Below are 22,197 nucleotides of genomic sequence, written 5' to 3' on the forward strand. Positions count from 1 at the left end.
ATCTCTATGTTTTGTTCCCTGAGCCATTTAGTTATCACCTTTGCTTTATGGCAAGGTGCTCCATCATGTTGAAAAAGGCATTGTTGATCGCCAAACTGCTCTTGGACGGTTGGGAGAAGTTGCTCTTGGCGGACATTCTGGTACCATTCTTTATTCATGGCTGTGTTTTTAGGCAAGACTGAGAGAGAGCCCATTCCCTTGGCTGAGAAGCCACCCCACACATGAATGGTTTCAGGATGCTTGACAGTTGGCATGAGACAAGACTGGTGGTAGCGCTCACCTGGTCTTCTCCGAATAAGCCGTTTTCCAGATGTCCCAAACAATCAAAAAGGGGTTTCATCAGAGAAAATGACTTTACACCAGTCCTCAGCAGTCCACTCCCTGTACCTCTTGCAGAATATCAGCCTGTCCATGATGTTTTTTCTGGAGAGAAGTGGCTTCTTTGCTGCCCTCCTTGAGACCAGGCCTTGCTCCAAGAGTCTCCACCTCACAGTGCGTTCAGATGCACTCACACCTGCCTGCTGCCATTCCTGAGCAAGCTCTGCACTGCTGGTAGCCCGATCCCACAGCTGAAACACTTTTAAGAGACGGTCCTGGCACTTGCTGGTCTTTCTTGGGCGCCCTGGAGCCTTTTTGGCAACAAGGGAACCTCTCTCCTTGAAGTTCTTGATGATGCGATAGATTGTTGACTGAGGTGCAATCTTTCTAGCTGCGATACTCTTCCCTGTTAGGCCATTTTTGTGCAGTGCAATGATGACTGCACGTGATTCTTTAGAGATAACCATGGTTAACAGAAGAGAAACAATGATGCCAAGCACCAGTCTCCTTTTAAAGTGTCCAGTGGTGTCATTCTTACTTAATCATGACAGATTGATCTCCAGCCCTGTCCTCATCAACACCCACACCTGTGTTAATGGAGCAATCACTGAAACGATGTTAGCTGGTCCTTTTAAGGCAGGGCTGCAATGATGTTGAAATGTGTTTTGGGGGATAAAGTTCATTTTCTAGGCAAATATTGACTTTGCAAGTAATTGCTGTTAAGCTGATCACTCTTTATAACATTCTGGAGTATATGCAAATTGCCATTAGAAAAAATGAAGCAGTAGACTTTGTAAAAATTAATATTTGTGTCATTCTCTAAACTTTTGGCCATGACTGTACACACCGGGTGGTGTTTTTTAAAAGGAACTAATAAAAAATTATACATTTTTAGGGATTATACAGTATATGTCACAAAATTATGATTTTTCTCTAGTCTTTTGACCTTTTTTTTGCAAATTCTACTTGGGGCCATCCATACAGTGTGGGGGATTATTGGGGCCATAATACAGTGTGTGGGGAATACTGGGGGCCATCATACAGTGTGTGGGAAATACTGGGGGCTATCTCACAGTGTGGAGAGAATACTGGAGGTTAATCATAGTGTGTGGGGTTACTAGGGCCATTATGTAGTGTGGGGGCTACAGAGGGCCATAATAAAGTGGGGCGGTTACTGGTGTCCATTATATAGTGGGGGGGCTACTGAGGACTGTCATATAGTGGGAGGGTGCTATTGTGGGGGCATCATGCTGTGTATACGGAGCTGTGGGCCCGACAGTTATGTATGTGGGAGCTGTGGGGGGGGCATTATGCTGTGTAGAGAGGAACTATATGGGGACTTGGGACATTATGTAACAGGCTGGGTGGTGGAACCACTATGCCGAAGCCCAAGGAAGGCCTGGAAGAGGAGTGACTAGGAGCCTCACTGAAACTGACCATGGATACGCAGCAGCTAATGACACCAAGATCCGAGGAGAAACAAGGGAGGTGGTCCAGGTGCTACTCCAGGACTGACCTTAGGTAGATGGTAGCTGACCCCTAGGAATGGGTAGCTTGGGCGGCCTGAGGGAATATCCAACAGATGCAGACAGAGTAAGATGACAGGAACTGCAGATGCAGACAGGACCGGCTGATGGAGAGATGAGCACTGGCAGGTGTGGGTCGCCCACCCAGGGCCGTGGGGTACTCGGTACGGGCCGGTGTCAGCGGCATGTGTCACAGCAGCGGTGACCTGGTCCGTGGCCCTGGGCGCCCAAGTAATGGGGGAAGATTGAATGGTGGAATGTAGTAAATGGAATAGTTCGTGACGCCACCTGTGGTGTTCGGCAAGTGAGATGTTAGGCCGACGCTGCATGCAGATCCTCTGGGGCTGATGGTGTGTTGCAGCCAAGATGGTGAAGCTCCCCACAGGTGGAGCTGTAGCCCCAGGGCAGTGTAGATGTAGCGGGAGAGGAGAGGCACAAGAGGTGTAGGAGCTGGTACCCAGATGTAGCGGTGCTGGGTGCGCTGGCGCAAGAATCAATGGAGGACACCAGGGCTTGTAGTTCCAAAGTTTTACTCACAGTCTGTAGTACACACAGGTGCCTGCCTCCGTACCGTGTCCTCCGGGTCAGAGGCTCAATCAACCTCCAGAGCAGATGGAATGCTCCATTCCAATGCTCCGCCAACATGTACCTTTCTGAACGTCCCCTCTTATAGCGCCTTTAAGTGTGAAGTACTCCTAGTACTGAGTTACACTGGAGTGCCTCCTGACTGATGTTCCCAAGAACTCTACTTGTACGGCAGACAGCTGTAGCCTGCTTCGGGGACTCCTTGATCCTGAGTCCCGGCTCACTATCCAAGCTGCTGTTGTGCCCCCAAGTCTTAGATGGGAGTAGTGGATTTACAGCCCCCTACTCCACCGGTGTCTGCTGCAGGACCATTAGCATCCATACAACCTCGAGGACCGGGCCCCGGCCTTGCGCTTAGAACTTCTAGGCAGGGTTCTCTCCTAACCCACGTCCTCTCTGTTTTCTTTTACTCCTTCGTTCCGTACTAATCTCTCTCTCTTATGGAAGATCAGGTTTCAATTCAATGTCTTTCTCCTTCTTTCCTTTCCCGTGCCAGCAGACCCAGGTCACTGAGGTCTGCTGCAGCACCTCCTTCCTCCATCCCTCTCTCAGGGATCTTCTTTCCTCACTCCTCTCCAAGTGGCTTCCTCTCCCAGACTGACCTGTAATCCTAAACCTCCCCGCTCTTTTATGTATTCTAACTCCACCCGCCTCCCAGCACATTTCGTGTTCCAAGCAGGGAGCCACCAAAGGTGCTCTGCTACACTCCAAGCAGGGAGCCGCAATGTGGCTTTGCTGAACTACTCTGTTGTGTGGGGTGCGAGTGTTGGAGCGTGGTCAGGAGCCTGCAACTTACCTGAATGGTGGGGCACCACACCTCAGGAGGAGGTGCAGTACCTCTGTGGCGACTAAGCCTCAGGGGCGCCACAGGTGCAACAGAATTGGCTGCCATTGAGGAGTGCACTGGCAGGTGCAACAGGACCGGCTGTTGTTGAGGTGAGCCCCTGCTATTCCTGTCTTGGAAGGCAGAGATGGGAGTAAACTTTAAGGGAGGTTACATGCTTCCATGTTAGGGTCTGTATTATAGTCTTAACACCTGGATTTATATTAGTTCTACTGAATCAAACAACCATCACTACAAGGTTCTTCAGCATCTAATTTGAGATATGTAGACCTGTGGGGAGTCCAGGTTTACGTGCTATAATATGAATACTAACTTGTGGTCCTATGTGGGGATATCATCGTGGACTTACCATAAGCTGAATTAGGTCACACAGAATATTAGTCTGCATCCTTAGCTTAGTGAAAACGCTCTTCAACTGGTTACTGGAACATTAAAAGCCTATTACGTTCCATTAAGCCACCTTGCAGCACAGACTGAAGATTAACCCCTTCACGACGGGGCCAATTTACGTTGTTGTGTTTCCGTTTTTTCCTCCCCTTCTTCCCAGAGCCGTAACGCTTTACTTTTTTGTCCACATAGACATGTGAGGCCTTGTTTTTTGCTGGGCGAGTTGTACATTTGAATGACATCATTCATTTAACCACATAGTGTACTGGAAAATTTTTCCATAATTGGTCAAATGTTTCCATTATTCTTCATGGGGTTCAGGTTCTGGTGGAAGTTCGGGTATCCGAACGGAACGTTCTAAAAAATTTTCCTCAGGTACCAGAACCCAAACTTCCACTGGTCCGCTCATCACTAGTAAGTAGCACTGAGCACACAGTGAGAGACCAGCCAGCCAAAGGCAAATCATGCTTTCAGCCAATGTAGTTCACTCAAGCGCTGGATTCACAGTCGCACAGCTCAGTAGTGCTTATTATAATATAAATGCTGCTACACTTCTGTCTGTGCGCTACAGAGAAAGAAAAGCAAGAATCCCTCATGTCTGGGAGACATTATAGCATCTAGGTTAGAGACAAGTGAAAATTTGATTTTTTTTTTTTTTTAAATACATGTAATACAAAAACCTGGATAAAACAATATACCATTTTCTGACTATATCTTCTCTTTAAGAACTCATCAGATCTTTACGTAATGCCACATTTTAACGTCAATCTACCACTGCCAAGGGTTTTATACTTATTTGTGAGGGTAAAGGTAATTTTACCCTATACAGATCAAAAGATCAAACGATGGCCACTCCGAATGTGACGGCTCCATTATCTTCCACTGCTCTATTTAAGTCTCTTGGTTATAAAATTGTTCATCTTCCCAATGTGACAGCTAAATAACGTGTGGAGATCAGGAAGGGCCAACTTACCATCACCAGGGGCTTTTTAAGCAATCCTTGGTCTTCAATGTTAATGTATCCAACAAGCTAAAAAAATGAGACTTATAACCGGAACAGCTCAGAACGCAAACATTTTGGTAAAACTAGATTTCAATTAAACTAATGATGATTTACATTGTTTCCATTTCTGGAAATCGTTGCGGATTTGTATTAGTAATATTAAAAGGTTTAATTTGTATAAGTTAGCGTGCTCTGACGAGGTCAGACCTCCCAGATTTCTTATATATATTGTTGGCACTTACATCCAAACTGTTTCTAAAAAGACTGAATTTTCCATTGAGGAACCGACAAATTTAAAGCCTCACATTTAGACAAGTTTACTTTAAAATGACTTGTGTCCCCGAACTGTTTGACTTCCTAAAGCCCTATGGTCTCAGGGTTCTGCTAAATACGTAGCATTGGAAAGATGAGAGAGGGGAAGAAAACATTTTTCTAATATCACGCAAACGCTTTAGAGGGAGTCTGTCACCATTTTTTGCCACCTAATCTAAGAACAGCATGATGAAGAGATAGAGATCTTGATTCCAGTGAGGTGTCACTTACTGGACTTATTGCTATAGTTTTCATAAAACCACAGTTTTATCAGTAGAGGACTGGTAAACCTGCTGCGATGTATACCTCCATATTCATTGAGCTCTGTATAACCCCACCCCCACCACTGATTGGCAGCTTTCTGCCGCTGTACACAGACAGCTGCCAATCAGTGATGTGGGCGGGGTTATACAGAGCTCAGTATTCAGAGAACTGCTAGATCTACAGCAGAAAAAAACAGGGATGTTATCAAATGCCAGCAAGCAGTCCAGTAAGTGACATATCGCTGGAATCACGGTTTCTGTCCCTACATTATACTGCTCTTAGATAGGCAATAGGCAATAAAAACCTGGTTACAGATTCCCTTTAAATTAGGTGAAACTAGTTAGGCTCATGATCCAGGTCACACACAAAAATGACAAAGTCCCAAAATAAGCCTCATAGAGAGAAATGTACTGTACTGATTTATTGGAAGCAATCCCTACAAATTTGCAGTATCCAGTTTCGAAAAGGTTTAAACAAACCCTATCCACTAATGGGTGTTTCCGGGTGAGATTGAGGCAGTCCTGTGTGAGACTGGGAGGGGAGTCAGACAAAACCGGGTTCTCCACTACTTGGACAACCCTATCTTAAATGCAATAGTGCCCTATATAAAAAAAAGTCTCACAAAGGGGCTGTTTCAGCGATATTGGTCGCTAGGTCAGGGGGCACTCGCGTGACATGTGCTACGTAAGCGCTGCAGCCTAATATGTAAGTTCCAGCAAACCCAGCATGCTTGGGTCGGCATCAGTGCAGGAGGCGAGTATAATGTTTTGTTTTTTTTACTTTATCATCTATCACATTACTCCTGGAAGCTCTCAGACAACTCGACTACCCTCCTAGCTTTGCCCTTCTTCCCCCTCTGAATGTTCTCCTATGGTTATAGCACGTAAGTTAATACAATAATTATCTGCAGAATTATAAAACTCTCCTGACTCACATATATACTATCTGTTAGTGCTGTAGGCAGAATCTTTAATGTATCCTTCAACCTGTCTCCTCTGCCTCCTGCTTGTAAGAGCTGATAGAAAGAAACCTATCACAAGCAGAAGGCAGTGAGACAGGCTTAAGCTACATCACATAGACTCTGAAGGGCAAGGGCACCGCCTATATATGTCACTGAACTATCACCAGCTGCCATTGGATAGGACAGAGAGCAAATGTAGTGTAATGAGACTCGAGTCTGTCTGCATCGTAAGAAAAAATAGTCTGCATTAGGAGAACCATATAAGGCGAAAGAAGGAATCAAGATGGCTGGCAAATCAGAAAAGGCATAACAACTAAAACAGGTATAGACAGAAACATTTACAGTACTTTGTTCATTAATTATAACTGCTGCACTATATAGGCGAGAAAAAAAAGGTAGAGTGCTGCTTTAATCACTAAGGGGAGATAAGTATGCAGGTTTATATATTGAAATGAAAGGGAACTGTAAAAATCTTCAGTTCTTGTAGTTAGCTCCCCCTATTGGTGGCTGCAGGAAAAACAATATGACTGTTAGTGGCAATGTAAACAGGGTACTCTTCCATATTTCCATATTTTTTGCTGCATATTTTATTACCGCACTGAAGTCACAGTGATATTTTCAGAGTAAACCACAACTATGACGGAGCAGAAAAACATCTATTTTCAGCATTCTCAGAATAAGACAATTGAAACACACGGAGATACAGAAATGACTAAAAACAATAAAAAAATAGGCGAAATTACATGTTTAAGTATTATATTGGGTTTGTTCTCGCTGCTTCTTCATGACGTTGGATTTAATACTGTGTCCATAAACACCATGTACAAAATCATCAGCATGCACACTTCCCAGTAGTCCTGCAAACCATACGGTCAAAGGGGTGGGGTTATGTAAATTTGTGGGGTGTTCCTTAGATTAATGGGGCTGACTTTGCAGTTTGGGATTCAGATGTTGATATGTGTGGCAGTACGTATACAATGATAGTCGGTGTTTGGATAATTGACGTTTATCTTCTTGGACTTTCTCAGGACCCTCTGGAGCAAGAGGGTAATTCCCAGGCCCCCTCTACAAAATTCTGTCCAAAAAATGATACCAACTATCCAGGATGTAGTACTATTGGCTACTTCTGATTGGATGTGTCCGTACTCTGTACATAATGACGGCTGCAGCTGGAAATAAAAGAAGTGACGTCATCACCAAGACGGTGGCCAATATTATAAGGATGATGAGCCAAATGTCCAGTATGTGTTTGGGGATCTCTGCCGGCGTTGGAGTCACGAGATCGGTCATAATGACTTATGATGTGATTACGACAGCCTGCAAGACAAAAACAAAATCAGTATATGAGGCTCTATCATGACATGCTCCAGGTGTAAATGGAGACCATTTACATATCCTATGTGTCTCCATGGTGGCAGACTACAAAACAATCTCTCTGTGTAGTCAGATAATCAAGTCATGCATTAGTTTTCTACATATTTTTTAAAAGGATTGTCCAGTAAAAACAAATTATCATTTATGATAGGTTATAATTTGGTGGGTGACCGACAACTCGGACCCATACCCAGGATGGGGAATATTTATCCTCGTTAGAAAGGAATGGCAGAGCGTATGCTCAACCGCCGCTCCACTCACTTCTGACATTCACCTTTTTCTGGCAGCCCCATAGAGAATGAATGAATCTGCGGTCCAACCTTACGGCATTTTGTAAAAATTGTTTTCACTAGATAACAGTCTGTCATCAGGTTTTCCCCCTCTAAGCGTTACATACATGGTCAGTCTGTTCCTCCATTATCGAGAAATCAGTGTTTAAATTTATTTGCAAACTAGCTGAAGAGACCGGCGCTGCCCGGGCATAGTACAGTAACTGTGGTTAGTTATAACAAATTATTATTATCCTCCATCCCATAGTCCCGTGCCCATATACCCATCATACATATCCAACATCCCATAGGCCCGTGCCCATATACCCATCATACATATCCTCCATCCCATAGGCCCGTGCCCATATACCCATTACACATCCTCCATCCCATAGTCCCGTGCCCATATACCCATCATACATATCCGCCATCCCATAGTCCCGTGCCCATATACCCATCATACATATCCTCCATCCCATAGTCCCGTGCCCATATACCCATCATACATATCCTTCATCCCATAGTCCCATGCCCATATACCCATCACACATCCTCCATCCCATAGTCCCGTGCCCATATACCCATCATACATATCCTCCATCCCATAGGCCCGTGCCCATATACCCATTACACATCCTCCATCCCATAGTCCCGTGCCCATATACCCATCATACATATCCGCCATCCCATAGTCCCGTGCCCATATACCCATCATACATATCCAACATCCCATAGTCCCGTGCCCATATACCCATCATACATATCCTCCATCCCATAGGCCCGTGCCCATATACCCATTACACATCCTCCATCCCATAGTCCCGTGCCCATACACCCATCATACATATCCTCCATCCCATAGTCCCGTGCCCATATACCCATCATACATATCCTTCATCCCATAGTCCCATGCCCATATACCCATCACACATCCTCCATCCCACAGTCCAGTGCCCATATACCCATCATACATATCCTCCATCCCATAGTCCCATGCCCATATACCCATCACACATCCTCCATCCCACAGTCCCATGCCCATATACCCATCATACATATCCGCCATCCCATAGTCCCATGCCCATATACGCATCATACATATTCTCCATCCCATAGGCCCGTGCCCATATACCCATCATACATATTCTCCATCCTATAGTCCAGTGCCCATATACCCATCATACATATTCTCCATCCCATAGTCCTGTGCCCATATACCCATCATACATATCCACCATCCCATAGTCCCGTGCCCATATACCCATCATACATATCCTCCATCCCATAGTCCCATGCCCATATACCCATCATACATATCCTCCATCCCATAGTCCAGTGCCCATAAACCCATCACACATCCTCCATCCCATAGTCAACCATTATGACATCATAATGAGCGGCGGGGCTTGCAACCTATGATGACATCAGTGTCACCATGGCAACCATTATGACATCATAATGAGGGGCGGGGCTTGATACACACTCACTTTTTCCCCATTATGTAGATAGGGGCAAAATTGTTTGGTGAATTGGATCGCGCGGGGTTAAAATTTCACCTCACAGCATAGCCTAGGACACTCTCGGGGTCCAGAGGTGTGACTGTGCCAAATTTTGTGGCTGTAGCTGCGACGGTGAGGATGCCTATCCCGGACATACACACACACACATATACATACACACACTTGAGCTTTATATATTAGATGAGTCGAAAAGGGCTATGGTAGATCTGAAGCCTCTGTCACTCCAGCTCTATTCCCCTCCAACTGACTGACAGCCTCGATACTGTGTGACATAAAACAAATAAAAGATTGCAGCTTTTTGTATACTCTACGCCATTTTTCGTTACATCATGGTCCCAACCTGGACTACAGATCAAAGTAAAGAAAAAAGTCTATGTCTCTATCAATTATAGATCAATGGTCACATACGAGTGGAGTATATGTACACAGCACCACCGCCTGCAGATAACCCTGTGCTTTATTGCACGTACTGACAGCTGATGTAATAAGATGCAGGCGACTCTTTGGCTCATGGCTCTGTAAACATTCCTAAGGACATCTTGCATATCAATCAGCATATTTACAGGCCTTACGTATTTCCTTCTCTTATACTAGATGTTGTCAGTACCATCATAGTGCCATATTAAAGGAGTATTTCAGTATTGGCCATATTTACAGAAAATGTCAAAAATTGTCTTAACTCTGGGAACCACACTTAAAGGGGTTGTCCAGGCTTGGGGTACGAAACTGCAGTCAATCTCTGTTACTGCAGACTTGCGAATTCTAACATCGCGCGCACTGTGCACTGTGAGGATTCTTTGCATCCGCCTGACCACATTCCGACTAGACTTGTCCAGCAAATCTAGTTGGCATGTGACTGCATGTATGTAAATCACATACTCGCGGCCATTCAGCCGCCTGCTCCCGGGGAATTCCGACAGCGTACACACTGCGCACTGTGAGGATTCACAAGTCTGCAGTCATTTAGAGTGACTGCAGGATTGTACCCTAAGGCCGGACAACCCCTTTATGTGGAAATCAAGGACCCATCAACTCCGAAATCTCCGGAAGAGACAAAGGTATGCCATTGTAACCAGGATGGGTATGAATGGAAAAGGGTCCCAAAGGTGGGACCCAGATCACACATTTAGGACATATTCTATGGATAAGGCATAAATCTTCAGTTTACAGGTAGGTTCAGACCGTCATTATTGATAAAGCAAATTAGGCAGCTGCACGAGTCATTAGCGCTTCAGTATATCACGTAAAGATATCACGTGTGACTTAACATCTGTTTTCCTTCCCCACAACCAACTATTAGGCCATGTTCACATGGAGCTTTTTTGAAGCATTCAAAACAAAAACGCTCCTTTATTGAGGCAGGTAGATGTGTGAGTTGCTGTTTCATCAGTATCTTGCACCTGTGTTGCCCCCACCTTTATCATGGGGGTCTGCTGCATCCTGCTGTGCATTACTATTGTGACGTGCTGATAAATGCCTTTTTTTCTGCTATATTTTCTTGAATTTTTTTGGTCGTTTTGCTATATGAAAATTAAAGGGATAAAACTTATAAATAACCATCCTACTGCTCTATAAAGTAGTAGTGTGCCCCCCTCTGTCAGATAATAAACAGTATAAACTACAAAAGATAAAGTAATGCTATCAATACAATCAGAAATACAAAATAATAACCAGAATATTCATACAGAGCCTGTGGTGGTAAAACACCCCAGCATATGTTTCGCCACGCTTCATCACGGGGGAATATGCAACCAAATCATTATCCTGATGATTCTTATAGTGGCAGACACTAAAGTAATGGGATCAATTTACTAATTTATGTAAATCCCTGCTACTTACCCAGCTGCCTGGCATTATATGGTCCTTAATTTCTAGTAAAATCATATGGCCCCTTTCCAGTCCAGTTGCAGTGTAAGGGCAGTTTAACACGTCAGTGTCTCCGGTACGTGTAGTGACAGTTTTCTCACGTACCGGAGACACTGACACACGTAGACACATTCGAATGAATGTGTCTATGCAGATGTCAGCGTGCTTTCACGGACCGTGTGTCCGTGTGCAAAACACGCTGACATGTCTGTTTTTGTGCAACAGCACGGATCACACGGACCCATACAAGTCAATGGGTCCATGTAAACACGTACCGCACACGGATGCTGTCCGTGTGCTGTCCGTGTGCGTTTTTAAAAGTCAAAGGGTTAACATTGAAAATAATTTTTCAAAAACACGGACATGGACATACGGACAGCACACGGATGGTACACACGAACATACGGATAGCACACGGATGTCACACGGATGGTTTTTCCGATACCGGAATTATCTGGACGTGTGAAACTGCCCTAATGTAGCGTCTTAAGTCTTCATATGTGAAAGTTAGTTAACCTTGAAGAATGTAAAGACAACCCTCAGTCCTAAGGCTCCATCTGTCCTCTGTGGGAGAACAATGATTGTGAAACAATCAACAGATTTTTTTTTTTTTTTTTGTTCCAAAATATTCCACTGGAAAAAAAAATAAAAAATCAGCTACGAACCCTACGACAAGTCAGTAAAAGGCCACCGGTGACAGCTATGACCAATGAGAGGGAAGTAAAACAGAAAAACACAATTCTGGTAAATTTCCCCTATTTTTAATCTGCCGAGCGCACTTACACAACTCGTCAATGTGGTGACCGCCCGCTGACGGTGACTCCACAGATTTTCGTATCAGATACAGCAGATAAAGGGGTTGAAAGAGGAACTAAATCGATATTCTCACATTCTTGCTATCGACTATGTGCACATTACTGCTAATAGCAATTAGATGTCTGTGTTGTTGGTGCATAGGAATATCACAGTCTGACGGACCAACCCTTCTCCAGCCCATTATGTCAGTGCTACTTATTCAGACTTGATAAAAAAAATGTGTAAGAGATGCAACTATATTGAATTGAACCCAGTAATCTTATTTTTTAAATGGCCTTGCTACCAAATTTTGCTTAAATACATCTCTTGGACCGGAGGAGACTGGTGTATTTACTTTTACGAGCCATGTTGGAATGGCTGTTTAATACTGATATTAAACTGATTCTGTCTGTCATGAGGTTTCAAACCAAGCACAAGTGATCGGTGCACTCTTGGTGTGGCCAAACCCTTCAGTGCACCTTCCCGTCTACTTGTTTTGCATCTATCTTCACCCTCCTCTGGCTCCTCTATGGGAAGACTGAAAATAAGTAGATGGGAAGGTGCATTAAACTTCTCAATCATGCCAAGTCTGCACCAGTCATTTTGCAATAATCCCTTCCCAATGTAGGAAGTAATGGTACATCTTGCATTGGATTTGTATGTATGAAGCAGGCTCAAGAGCTGAGCCTGCACCCTAGCCTGCAGATGCCAGATGTGCTACACAGCCGGAATCTGCTTGTAACAGCAACGACTTGCTGGTCTTCTCAGGGGCGACTTTGTTTTGACTTTATCACACAATACAGCAGTGATGCGGTACGTAGAACGAGCGATCAAATGATCACAGGCTCAAACCATCTATTGGAACTAAAACATAAAGTTCTTAATTTACTAGTCATCAGGAATATGCTGGCAATCCGGGGTGACACTGGGTTAGATATGGCCAAATATGGCTCCAGAGGATCTCCTGGTGGCCCAGGCTATGACACAATAATGGACCTCATTTCGGGTTTGTTTTGGCGCCAATCACTTATCACTAGCATATACTTATGTCTTATGGGTTCTTTGAATAAATTATCGACGTGACCTTACAGATAAGTCTGAAATTGATGAAAACACAATATTAACCAAAACGATAATTTGTTTTTGCATCTTCTGAAAAAAGCTGTACATTCACTACTAGTCCTTCGTCTGGTGTTATTGGGCATGTATGGTCAGTTTGCACCTTAACAGCCAATTTGGACCAAAGTATATGAGCGCCAGACAATCATTTGATCATCCAACTTCTATCTAACGTGTATGGCCACCTTATTGATGACGTCATGAGTCTCCAGTAATAAAGATGATCATGGACATGAACATGTAATATATAGATGAAGGGTGGGCCCAAAGGACTACAGTTTGGCATAAATTAATTATATTTAAAGGGATCCATATTTACATATGGAAGTAGTGGTATGGCTGCATAGGAGATTGTCTCTCAATAAAAATGATACCTTCCTTGTAGAGATCCGATGTGCCAGTCATGAGAAATATAGGATAAGAGCACTTGGAAGAAGCAGTTTAAGTGCAGTGCCACACCCCCAGTGCACTTCCACCCTGATTTGCATACGCCATCTACACTAGATTTCTCATGACTGGCACATTGGATCTCCACAAGAAAGGTATCATTTTTATTGGGGGACCTGCACCAGTACAGCCACATCACTACTGCCATATGTCAAAATGTGCTGAATGGGTCACTTTAATGGACCAATGAAGGTCCCCGCACTCTGATGTGTCTTTGCTCTTGCACACACATTTTTGGCATGTACAGACACATCTTGTAGCAGCTGAATCAATGAAATAACATAGGTGCACCGGTAATCAAGTAATATAAAACATGCGCGGAGATAATTCTGTTAATATTGGATTTTATTAACTTACACAATTAGTGCTGCCTTGGACAAATGTTAACCAAGGGCAGATCTAGTTTGCCTTTTTCTAGGTTAGAATTGCCAGGTTGTCAGTGTTGGCATCAGGAGTGTGCAGCAAACATGATCTCACAGGGGGCACTGATTGACAGTACATAAGGGGGTTCCCTTGGCCATGTTGGGCTAAATACCCTGGTCTTGCACCTCGGAGGCATCATGGTGGTCTTACACTGAGCTCTGCACTGTGTGGCGTTATCTTTTGACTCCATCCCCCAGACTAGTGTATAAATCGCTATGCCATGTAGTTGGTGTATACTGTACAGCGGCTAAAAAACAGTGACACAAATACCGCCATAATACTAACGTGTACCTACTTACAAAAAGTTACAGTGCTGTGCCATGAATGGTGGTCCTAAGACTTGGCTGCCAGGAAGCCTGTACTACCCCCATCAGCAGGGACAGATTATGCTCCATCCTGATGCTAGCCCTGGGACTAGCCAACGGTAGTGCAAGAAGAGGATCTGTGAGGGTTGTAACAATGTTGTGCCACACATTCCCACAAAAGACAACCCTTATCGAGGAGCAATTCTTTTGGGATGATTCACAGAGTTGACCAAAAAGATTCACAAGACCACCGTTCCTGGAACGTCACTACGTTGCAATGCACGCACAATAAAATGGGGGGCATCGGGGTGTCAGGCAGGTAGGAGGTGGTTAGTGAGGATCCTGTCTGAAAGTGATGGAATACTGATGTGGATGATGGACCAGGATCCTGTCTATCAATTTGCTCTTCTAACAAATAAGCTACTAAACTTTTTGAAAAGATCCTTAGTAGATCCTACAAGAGCTGCAATTTTGGCATAATTGGTGTAAAAAAAAATTGTCTGTCATAACTTGCACCACACTCTTCAATTGTTTTCAACAAGATTTCAACATGCTTGATAAGAGGCATCAAAATTAGTTGGTCCAACTAATGCATGGTGTTAATTTAGACTAGACAGTGTAAAGATGTGCCGAATTTACCAAGCATCATGAGCCACTTTGATAAATTTCGCATGTTTTACGACTGCCTAGCCTGCAAAGTTGGAAGACGAACTCTCTGAATCATTTTCTTTGATGGACCCAAAGAAACACAACCTGATGACAATTTGAAAGGCAGGAGGAACCTTCCCCACCTTATAGCTACAGTGGGTATGGAAAGTATTCAGACCCCTTTAAATTTTTCACTCTTTGTTTCATTGCAGCCATTTGGTAAATTCAAACACGTTCATTTTTTTTCTCATTAATGTACACTCTGCACCCCATCTTGACTGAATAAAACAGAAATGTAGACATTTTTGCAAATTTATTAAAAAAGAAAAACTGAGATATCACATGGTCATCAGTATTCAGACCCTTTGCTCAGACACTCATATTTAAGTCACATGCTGTCCATTTCCTTGTGATCCTCCTTGAGGTGGTTCTACTCCTTCATTGGAGTCCAGCTGTGTTTAATTAAACTGATAGGACTTGATTTGTAAAGGCGCACACCTGCCTATATAAGACCTCACAGTGCATGTCACACCAAATGAGAATCATGAGGTCAAAGGAACTGTCCAAGGAGCTCAGAGACAGAATTGTGGCAAGGCACAGATCTGGACAAGGTTACAAAAGAATTTCTGCAGTGCTCAAGGTTCCTAAGAGCACAGTAGCCTCCATAATCCTTAAATAGATGAAGTTTGGGACCACCAGAAGTCTTCCTAGACCTGGCCGTCTAGCCAAACTGAGCAATCATGGGAGAGGGAGCCTTGGTGAGAGAGGTAAAGAAGAACCCCAAGATCACTGTGGCTGAGCTCCACAGATGCAGTAGGGAGATGGGAGAAAGTTCCACAAAGTCAACTATCACTGCTGCCCTCCATCAGTCGGGCCTTTATGGCAGAGAGGCCTGACAGAAGTCCCTCCTCAGTGAAAGACATATGAAAGCCCGCACAGAGTTTGCTAAAAAACACATGAAGGACTCTCAGACTAATGGAAATAAGATTCTCTGGTCTGATGAGAAAAAGAAAGAACTTTTTGGTGATAATTCTAAGCGGTACGTGTGGAGAAAACCAGGCACTGCTCAACACCTGCCCAATACAATCCTAACAGTGAAACATGGTGGTGGCAGCATCATGCTATGGAGGTGTATTTCAGCTGCAGGGACAGTACGACTGGTTGCAATTGAAGGAAACATGAATGCGGCCAAGTACCTCTCCCAGAGCGCTCTGAACCTCAGACTTGACCAAATATTCACCTTCCAACAAGACAATGACCCTAAGCACACAGCTAAAATAACAAAGGAGTGGCTTCAGAACAACTCTGTGACCATTCTTGACTGACCCAGCCAGAGTGCTGACCTAAATCCAATTGAGTATCTCTGGAGAGACTTGAAAATGGCTGTCCACCAACGTTCACCACCCAACCTGATGGAACTGGAGAGGATCTGCAAGAAAGAATGGCAGAGGATCCCCAAATCCAGGTGTGAAAACTTGGTGCATGATTCCCAAGAAGACTCAAGGCTGTACTAGCTCAAAAGGCGCTTCTACTCAATACTGAGCAAAGGGTCTGAATACTTATGACCATGTGAGATTTCAGTTTTTCTTTTTTAATAAATTTGCAAAATTTCTACATTTCTGGTTCTTTTCTGTCAAGATGGGGTGCAGAGTGAGAAAAAAAAACTTTTTTGAATTTACCAAATGGCTCCAATGAAACAAAGAATGAAAAATTTAAAAGGATCACTCCGAATACTTTCCGTACCCACTGTATTGTTTTGGACTCAGGAGTTTTCTGATACTACAACCCCACACAAGGGGAAATAGCTAGAGACCGTCATTCTGAAAACTGAGACCGTTGGGGCAGAGTTCAATGCAAAATAGGTCAGAAATGTGTTCCTAATTGCACGGTTGGCAAAACTCATGGATTCTTTAGCAATATTTGTGTCAGGCTTTAAGGCCCATATGCACATTAGACTAACCTGCCAAAATCGATATAATAATAATAATAAATTTTATTTCTATAGCGCCGACATATTCCGCAGCACTTTACATTTCAGAGGGGACTTGTACAGACAATAGACATTACAGAATAACAATAATCACATACAGTAGATTATAACAAATACCAAGAGGAAAGAGGGCCCTGCTCACAAGCTTACAGTCTATGAGGAAAGAGGTAGACCCAAAAGGTGGGTGGTAACAGTTGCCCTGATTGTATGGACCAGCCATAATGTTAAGTGTGTAACAGTACAGATGCAGAGGGCTAATGGATGCATAAAGCATGTGGGAACATGATGCAGGGAACCTGGTTATGGTAAAAACTTTTGGCTGTGCCACACAGGGATAGGTTAGGTTAATGTGTTGAGGCGATAGGCCAGTCTGAATAAATGCGTTTTCAGGGCACGCTTAAAATTGTGGGGATTGGGGACTAATCGTATTGACCTGGGAAGTGCATTCCAAAGAATTGGCGCACCACGTGTATAGTCTGGGAGATGGGAGTGGGAGGTTCTGATTATTGAGGATGCTAACCTCAGGTCATCAGCAGAACGGAGGGCGCGGGTAGGATGGTATACTGAAACAAGGGAGGAGAAGTAGGGTGGTGCTGAGCCATGAAGAGCTTTGTGGGTGAGGGTAATAAGTTTGTACTGGATTCTGGAGTGGATGGGTAGCCAGTGTAATGACTGGCACAAGGTAGAGGCATCGGTGTAACGATTGGCGAGGAATATGATCCTGGCAGCAGCATTCAAGACAGATTGGAGGAGGGAGAATTTGGTAAGAGGGAGACCGATTAGAAGAGAGTTACAATAGTTGAGACGAGAATGAATAAGAGAAACAGTAAATCGATGAGCTTGGACAACAGTCTAATGTTTATGGAGGCCCCCGATAGTTGATTACCGGGGGATTTAAGGATCTGGCATGTCCGATTTTGGACTGTGAACCTTTTGTTCTCCCTGAGACATGCCGCCGACAGAGATGTCTGACAGAGGTACTCTCAAAGAGAACATAGTGAGCGCTCCTGTGTATGGGAGAATCGGGTAAGATAGTTAAAGTGTAGGGAAGTGCTGGTCTCCTTGTGCTTATGTGGCACCCCTGAGGCTCAGTCGCCACAGAGGTACTGCTCCTTCTCCTAAGGTTTGGTGCCCCACCATCCAGGTAAGTTGGAGGCTCCTGACCACGCTCCAACACTCGCACCCCACACAATAGAGTAGTTCAGCACAACCACATTGCTGCTCTTTTCTTAGAGAGAAGCAGAGCACCTTTGGTGGTTCCCTGCTTGGAACACTAGACGTGCTGGGAGGTGGGTGGAGTTCAGAATATATATGAGCGGGATGGTTTAGGATTAGAGGTCAGTCTGACAGGAGGTCAGTGAGGAAGGAAGCCACTCGGAGAGGAGTGGGGATCCCTGGAAGAGGGATGGAGGAAGGAGTGCTGCAGCTGCCTCAGTGATCTGAGCCAGCTTGCACGGGAAAGGAAAGAAGGAGAAAGACATTGACCAAAGCCTGAGCTTCCATAGAAGGGAAAGGACAAGTACGGAACATAGGAGTAAAAGGGAACAGAGAGGACGTGGGTTAGAGGAAGAACCCTGCCTAGAAGTTCTAAGCGCAAGGCCGGGGCCCGGTCCCCGAGGTTGTATGAACACTAATGGTTCTGCAGCAGACACCGGTGGAGTAGTGGGCTGTAAATGCACTACTCCCATCTAAGACTTGAGGGCACAACAGCAACACGGATAGAGAGCCGGGACTTAGGAGTAGAGAGTCCCCGAAGCAGGCTACAGCTGTCTGCCGTGCAAGTAGAGTTCTTGGGAACATCTGTCAGGAGGAACTCCAGTGTAACACGGTACTAGGAGATCTTCACACTTAAAGGCGCTATAGAGGAGACGTTCAGGAAAGGCACATAAGTTGGCGGAGTGTGGAAGGGAGCATTCCATCTTGCCAGGGGGTTGACTGAGTCCCTGACCCGGAGGACACGGCACAGAAGCGGGCACTACAGACTGTGAGTAAAGCTTTGGAACTACATGCCCTGGTGTCCTCCATTCCTTCCTGCGTCCGTCCGACTGACACTGCTACATCCCCTGCGCCGGACACTACACCATCTAAGTGTCTCCACATCTACACTGCCCTGGGACAACAGCCCTGCCTGTGGAGGGCTATAACATCATTGCTGCACCACACCATCTGTCCCGGAGGATCTGCATGCAGCGTCTGCTTAACACCTTCCGTGCCGAACACCACAGGTGGCGTCACAAACTATTCATTTAATTCACATCTTCCTATTACTTGGGCGCCCAGGGCCATGGTCCGGGTCACCGCCCCTGTGACACATCCCACTGATACCGGCCCGGTACCGAGTACCCCACAGCCCTGGGAGGGCGACCCACTTACATGTGCCTTCACCGAGTGAACATAATTGTAGGACCCCAGTACTAAGCAATACAATATCCCACCAACGCTGAGAGCTCTGGTAAAAATACAAATACCCAATGGCCAACAAAATATAATAGGAAATAAAAAGTTGCCTTCTCACAAAGTGCAAGAATATGTATATTTGTACAGTCTTACAGTATATATAAAAGCCTGGCATGTCAGAGTGAGGAGACTTATAAGCCATGCATGCTCTTCTGGGAAATTAAATATGCAAATAGTCTCTTCAGAGAGGAAGATTCTGCTTCCAATAGGTGGCACTAGAGTTCTACTCCGTGTCCTCTCTGGAGAGACAATTTCCATACCTACAACAGTGTTGAATGGTGAGTGTTAAAGAGGTTGGGGTACATGTCTTCAGTCACTCTATGACAATGTGCCCGCTGTCAGGATTCTCCAAGTGTCAGTGCCGGAAGCGGCGAGCACGTGACCGTATGTAAGTGATATGCATACTTCCGGCCACATTCTGACTAGACGTATCCGGGCTCTCTCAATACAATTGTAGACTGTATGACTAGTTGGCACATGACATCAGGTATATAAATCACACTTAACCGCTTCCAGAGAATTCAGACAGCGAACACACTGCCCGCTGTGAAGATTCACTAGTCTGCAGTCACATAGAGTGACTGCAGACTTCTACCCCAAGCTTGGACATCCTGGAAATCAGGAACCCATCAACCCTCAAACCTTCTGGACAAAGATATAAAATTGCAACCAGGATGGGTATGAATGGAAAGGGGTCCCAAAGACGAGACCCAGATCACACATTTAAGACATATTCCATCGATAAGGCATAAATCTTTCGAGTTTACAGGTAGGCTTGGGCCATCTTTATTGACATACAGTGACTGCAGAGTTGTCCCCCATCCCCTTTAATACATCTCAATACATTACAAGTGGCAACGCCTTTGAACGGAGTCCAGAAGCTGAAGTCGTTTCAAGCAGGAAAGCTTTGCAGCCTGCGGCGAGTCATAATCATTATTAATTAATTGTACCTAGTTGGCTTGGCGTTCATACACATGTTTTTTTTAGACGTATATTATTTATTTTTTTGTTTTTTTAATTTTTGGACCAGATTCAGGTTTTAGGTTGTAATTATTATTACGTAATAATGTATATAGAATATAATATAATAAATAAAAATATTATAATGTATCTATTTTTTTACTAATTTCTTTAAAAGTATTTTGCATATATTCTGTAATACAATGAAAATATACTGTACATATTCTCGCGACACTTTGAAATCGACAACTTTCTACTTCCTATCATGGTAGGACGGCTTTATATATCTGTCATCAAGATCAAATATTAAAAAACGATAATGGCAAACAAGAGATTACAGCTTCAGGGGCTGCTTGAGAGCCCTGTATAAATGTGTTTGCTCTTCCTCTCTGGGGAACATCCACTGCTTGCCATTGCTTACCTAGCAATTAGGATAAACAAGCAGTAGGCAGGCGATACGCTTCAGCAAGCGTGGACAGAGGAGGAGAGGATGTAAGCAATTATTCCATGTGTGATTTCATCAATATATCAAGATAACTGCGCTTAAAGTATTTGCGTGCCTGGAACTGGCTTTTCTGATTTAGGCTAAATGGGAAAAATGTTTTGACCATCTCACTAAGTGCTGCCATGTTTAAGGTTAGCGGAGTTACAGAAAATAATTTTTCAGTGTTGGATAATTCCTTTGAACATTTAAATGGTCGCGTGCTTTCCAACAAAGCACTGTATAAATCAATAGTACAGGCAAATATATGAAACTTTGTCATATAAATTACTACAAAAATATGATTCTTTATCCACTTATGAGCCACTTTCCCCCTCCGCCCCTTCATCCCATACTCATCCTTCAGTTTAAATCTGTCTTTGTGAAAACACAACTGATTGCAAGTTTACTGAGAGATCAGATTACAGCTTTCTATGAGAGGGGAAGATAAGGCAGATTGCGTTGTTGCTTTTTATTTGACTCCAGAGCTGGATTCACAACTACACAGCTCAGTACTTCTGTATAATATCCTCCATACTGCAGACTGAAAATTGGAGAATGATTTGTCTATTTAATACTGCACCCAGGGACCTAGATTTCCTGAAAGGGGAAAAACTATTTAATGTCTGAATGCTGGAGGCCATTCTGCTGGGTCCCCCGCAGATCAATATGGGTGGGGGATTCCAGCTCCTCATTACATAGTGAGGAGCTTGAATGGCACCGTGGTGTGCCACTCTATTCCAAGTCTATGTTTCCATCAGTCTCACACAGTGAAGACAAGGGATTCAATAGAAAGTCTATGGCGCAGATTCATCAAGTCTGGCGATGTTCATGGGAATTTTGATGAGGGGGTATGTTGGAGTCAAATGCTCCTAATTCATTAAGAGGTGCACTCCTCTTAAAGAATTAAGACCATTTGACAAATGGAGTGCGGCTCGCCACAAATCTTACTCCGGTCAGGGACGTAATCGCTTTGATGAATCGGGGCCTATGACTTTCAATAGACTTTGACTGAATGTGTACTTCGCTCTTTGTGCACACTCAGGTGGGAGCTCGGAGCTCCGGCCTCCTGAGCTGGGCACTTCTGAAAGGTCTTTTCAGCAATCAGTGGGGGCTTAACAACTGGACCTCCATCAATCTGCACAGAATTAAATGGGCTACAACTAGAACAACTAGAGATGGGCAGGTCGATTTGTGGGACTCCTGCCAGATCCAGGTCAGTAGTACCTGGTGACCAGACGGAAGTCCTGCGAATCTCTTTCCTACCCGCGTGGTATTTCATGTTCCAGGGCTGGTGTGATGCCATCTGTGCAACGTGACACATAGGTGCTGTCACACAAGCC

The 22,197-nt window shown here is 44.3% G+C and overlaps 1 protein-coding gene across 2 annotated transcripts in view; it reads right to left on the reverse strand.

Moving 5' to 3' along the window:
* Window positions 1-6,769: 6,769 nt before the first annotated feature.
* The window catches only part of SMIM3 (small integral membrane protein 3), a 33,068-nt gene continuing 17,640 nt past the window's right edge, over window positions 6,770-22,197 (reverse strand). For both annotated transcript variants that reach the window (XM_073567960.1, XM_073567961.1), the window contains one exon: window positions 6,770-7,517. In XM_073567960.1, coding sequence (XP_073424061.1) covers window positions 7,314-7,490 — 177 coding nt within the window. In that variant the 5' untranslated portion in view covers window positions 7,491-7,517 and the 3' untranslated portion in view covers window positions 6,770-7,313. The remainder of the gene's footprint in view (window positions 7,518-22,197) is intronic.

This window comes from Dendrobates tinctorius, unplaced genomic scaffold (genome assembly GCF_039654945.1).
Source record: "Dendrobates tinctorius isolate UK_male_01 unplaced genomic scaffold, ASM3965494v1 ptg000020l, whole genome shotgun sequence".
In the NCBI taxonomy this organism is placed as follows: Eukaryota; Metazoa; Chordata; class Amphibia; order Anura; family Dendrobatidae; genus Dendrobates; species Dendrobates tinctorius.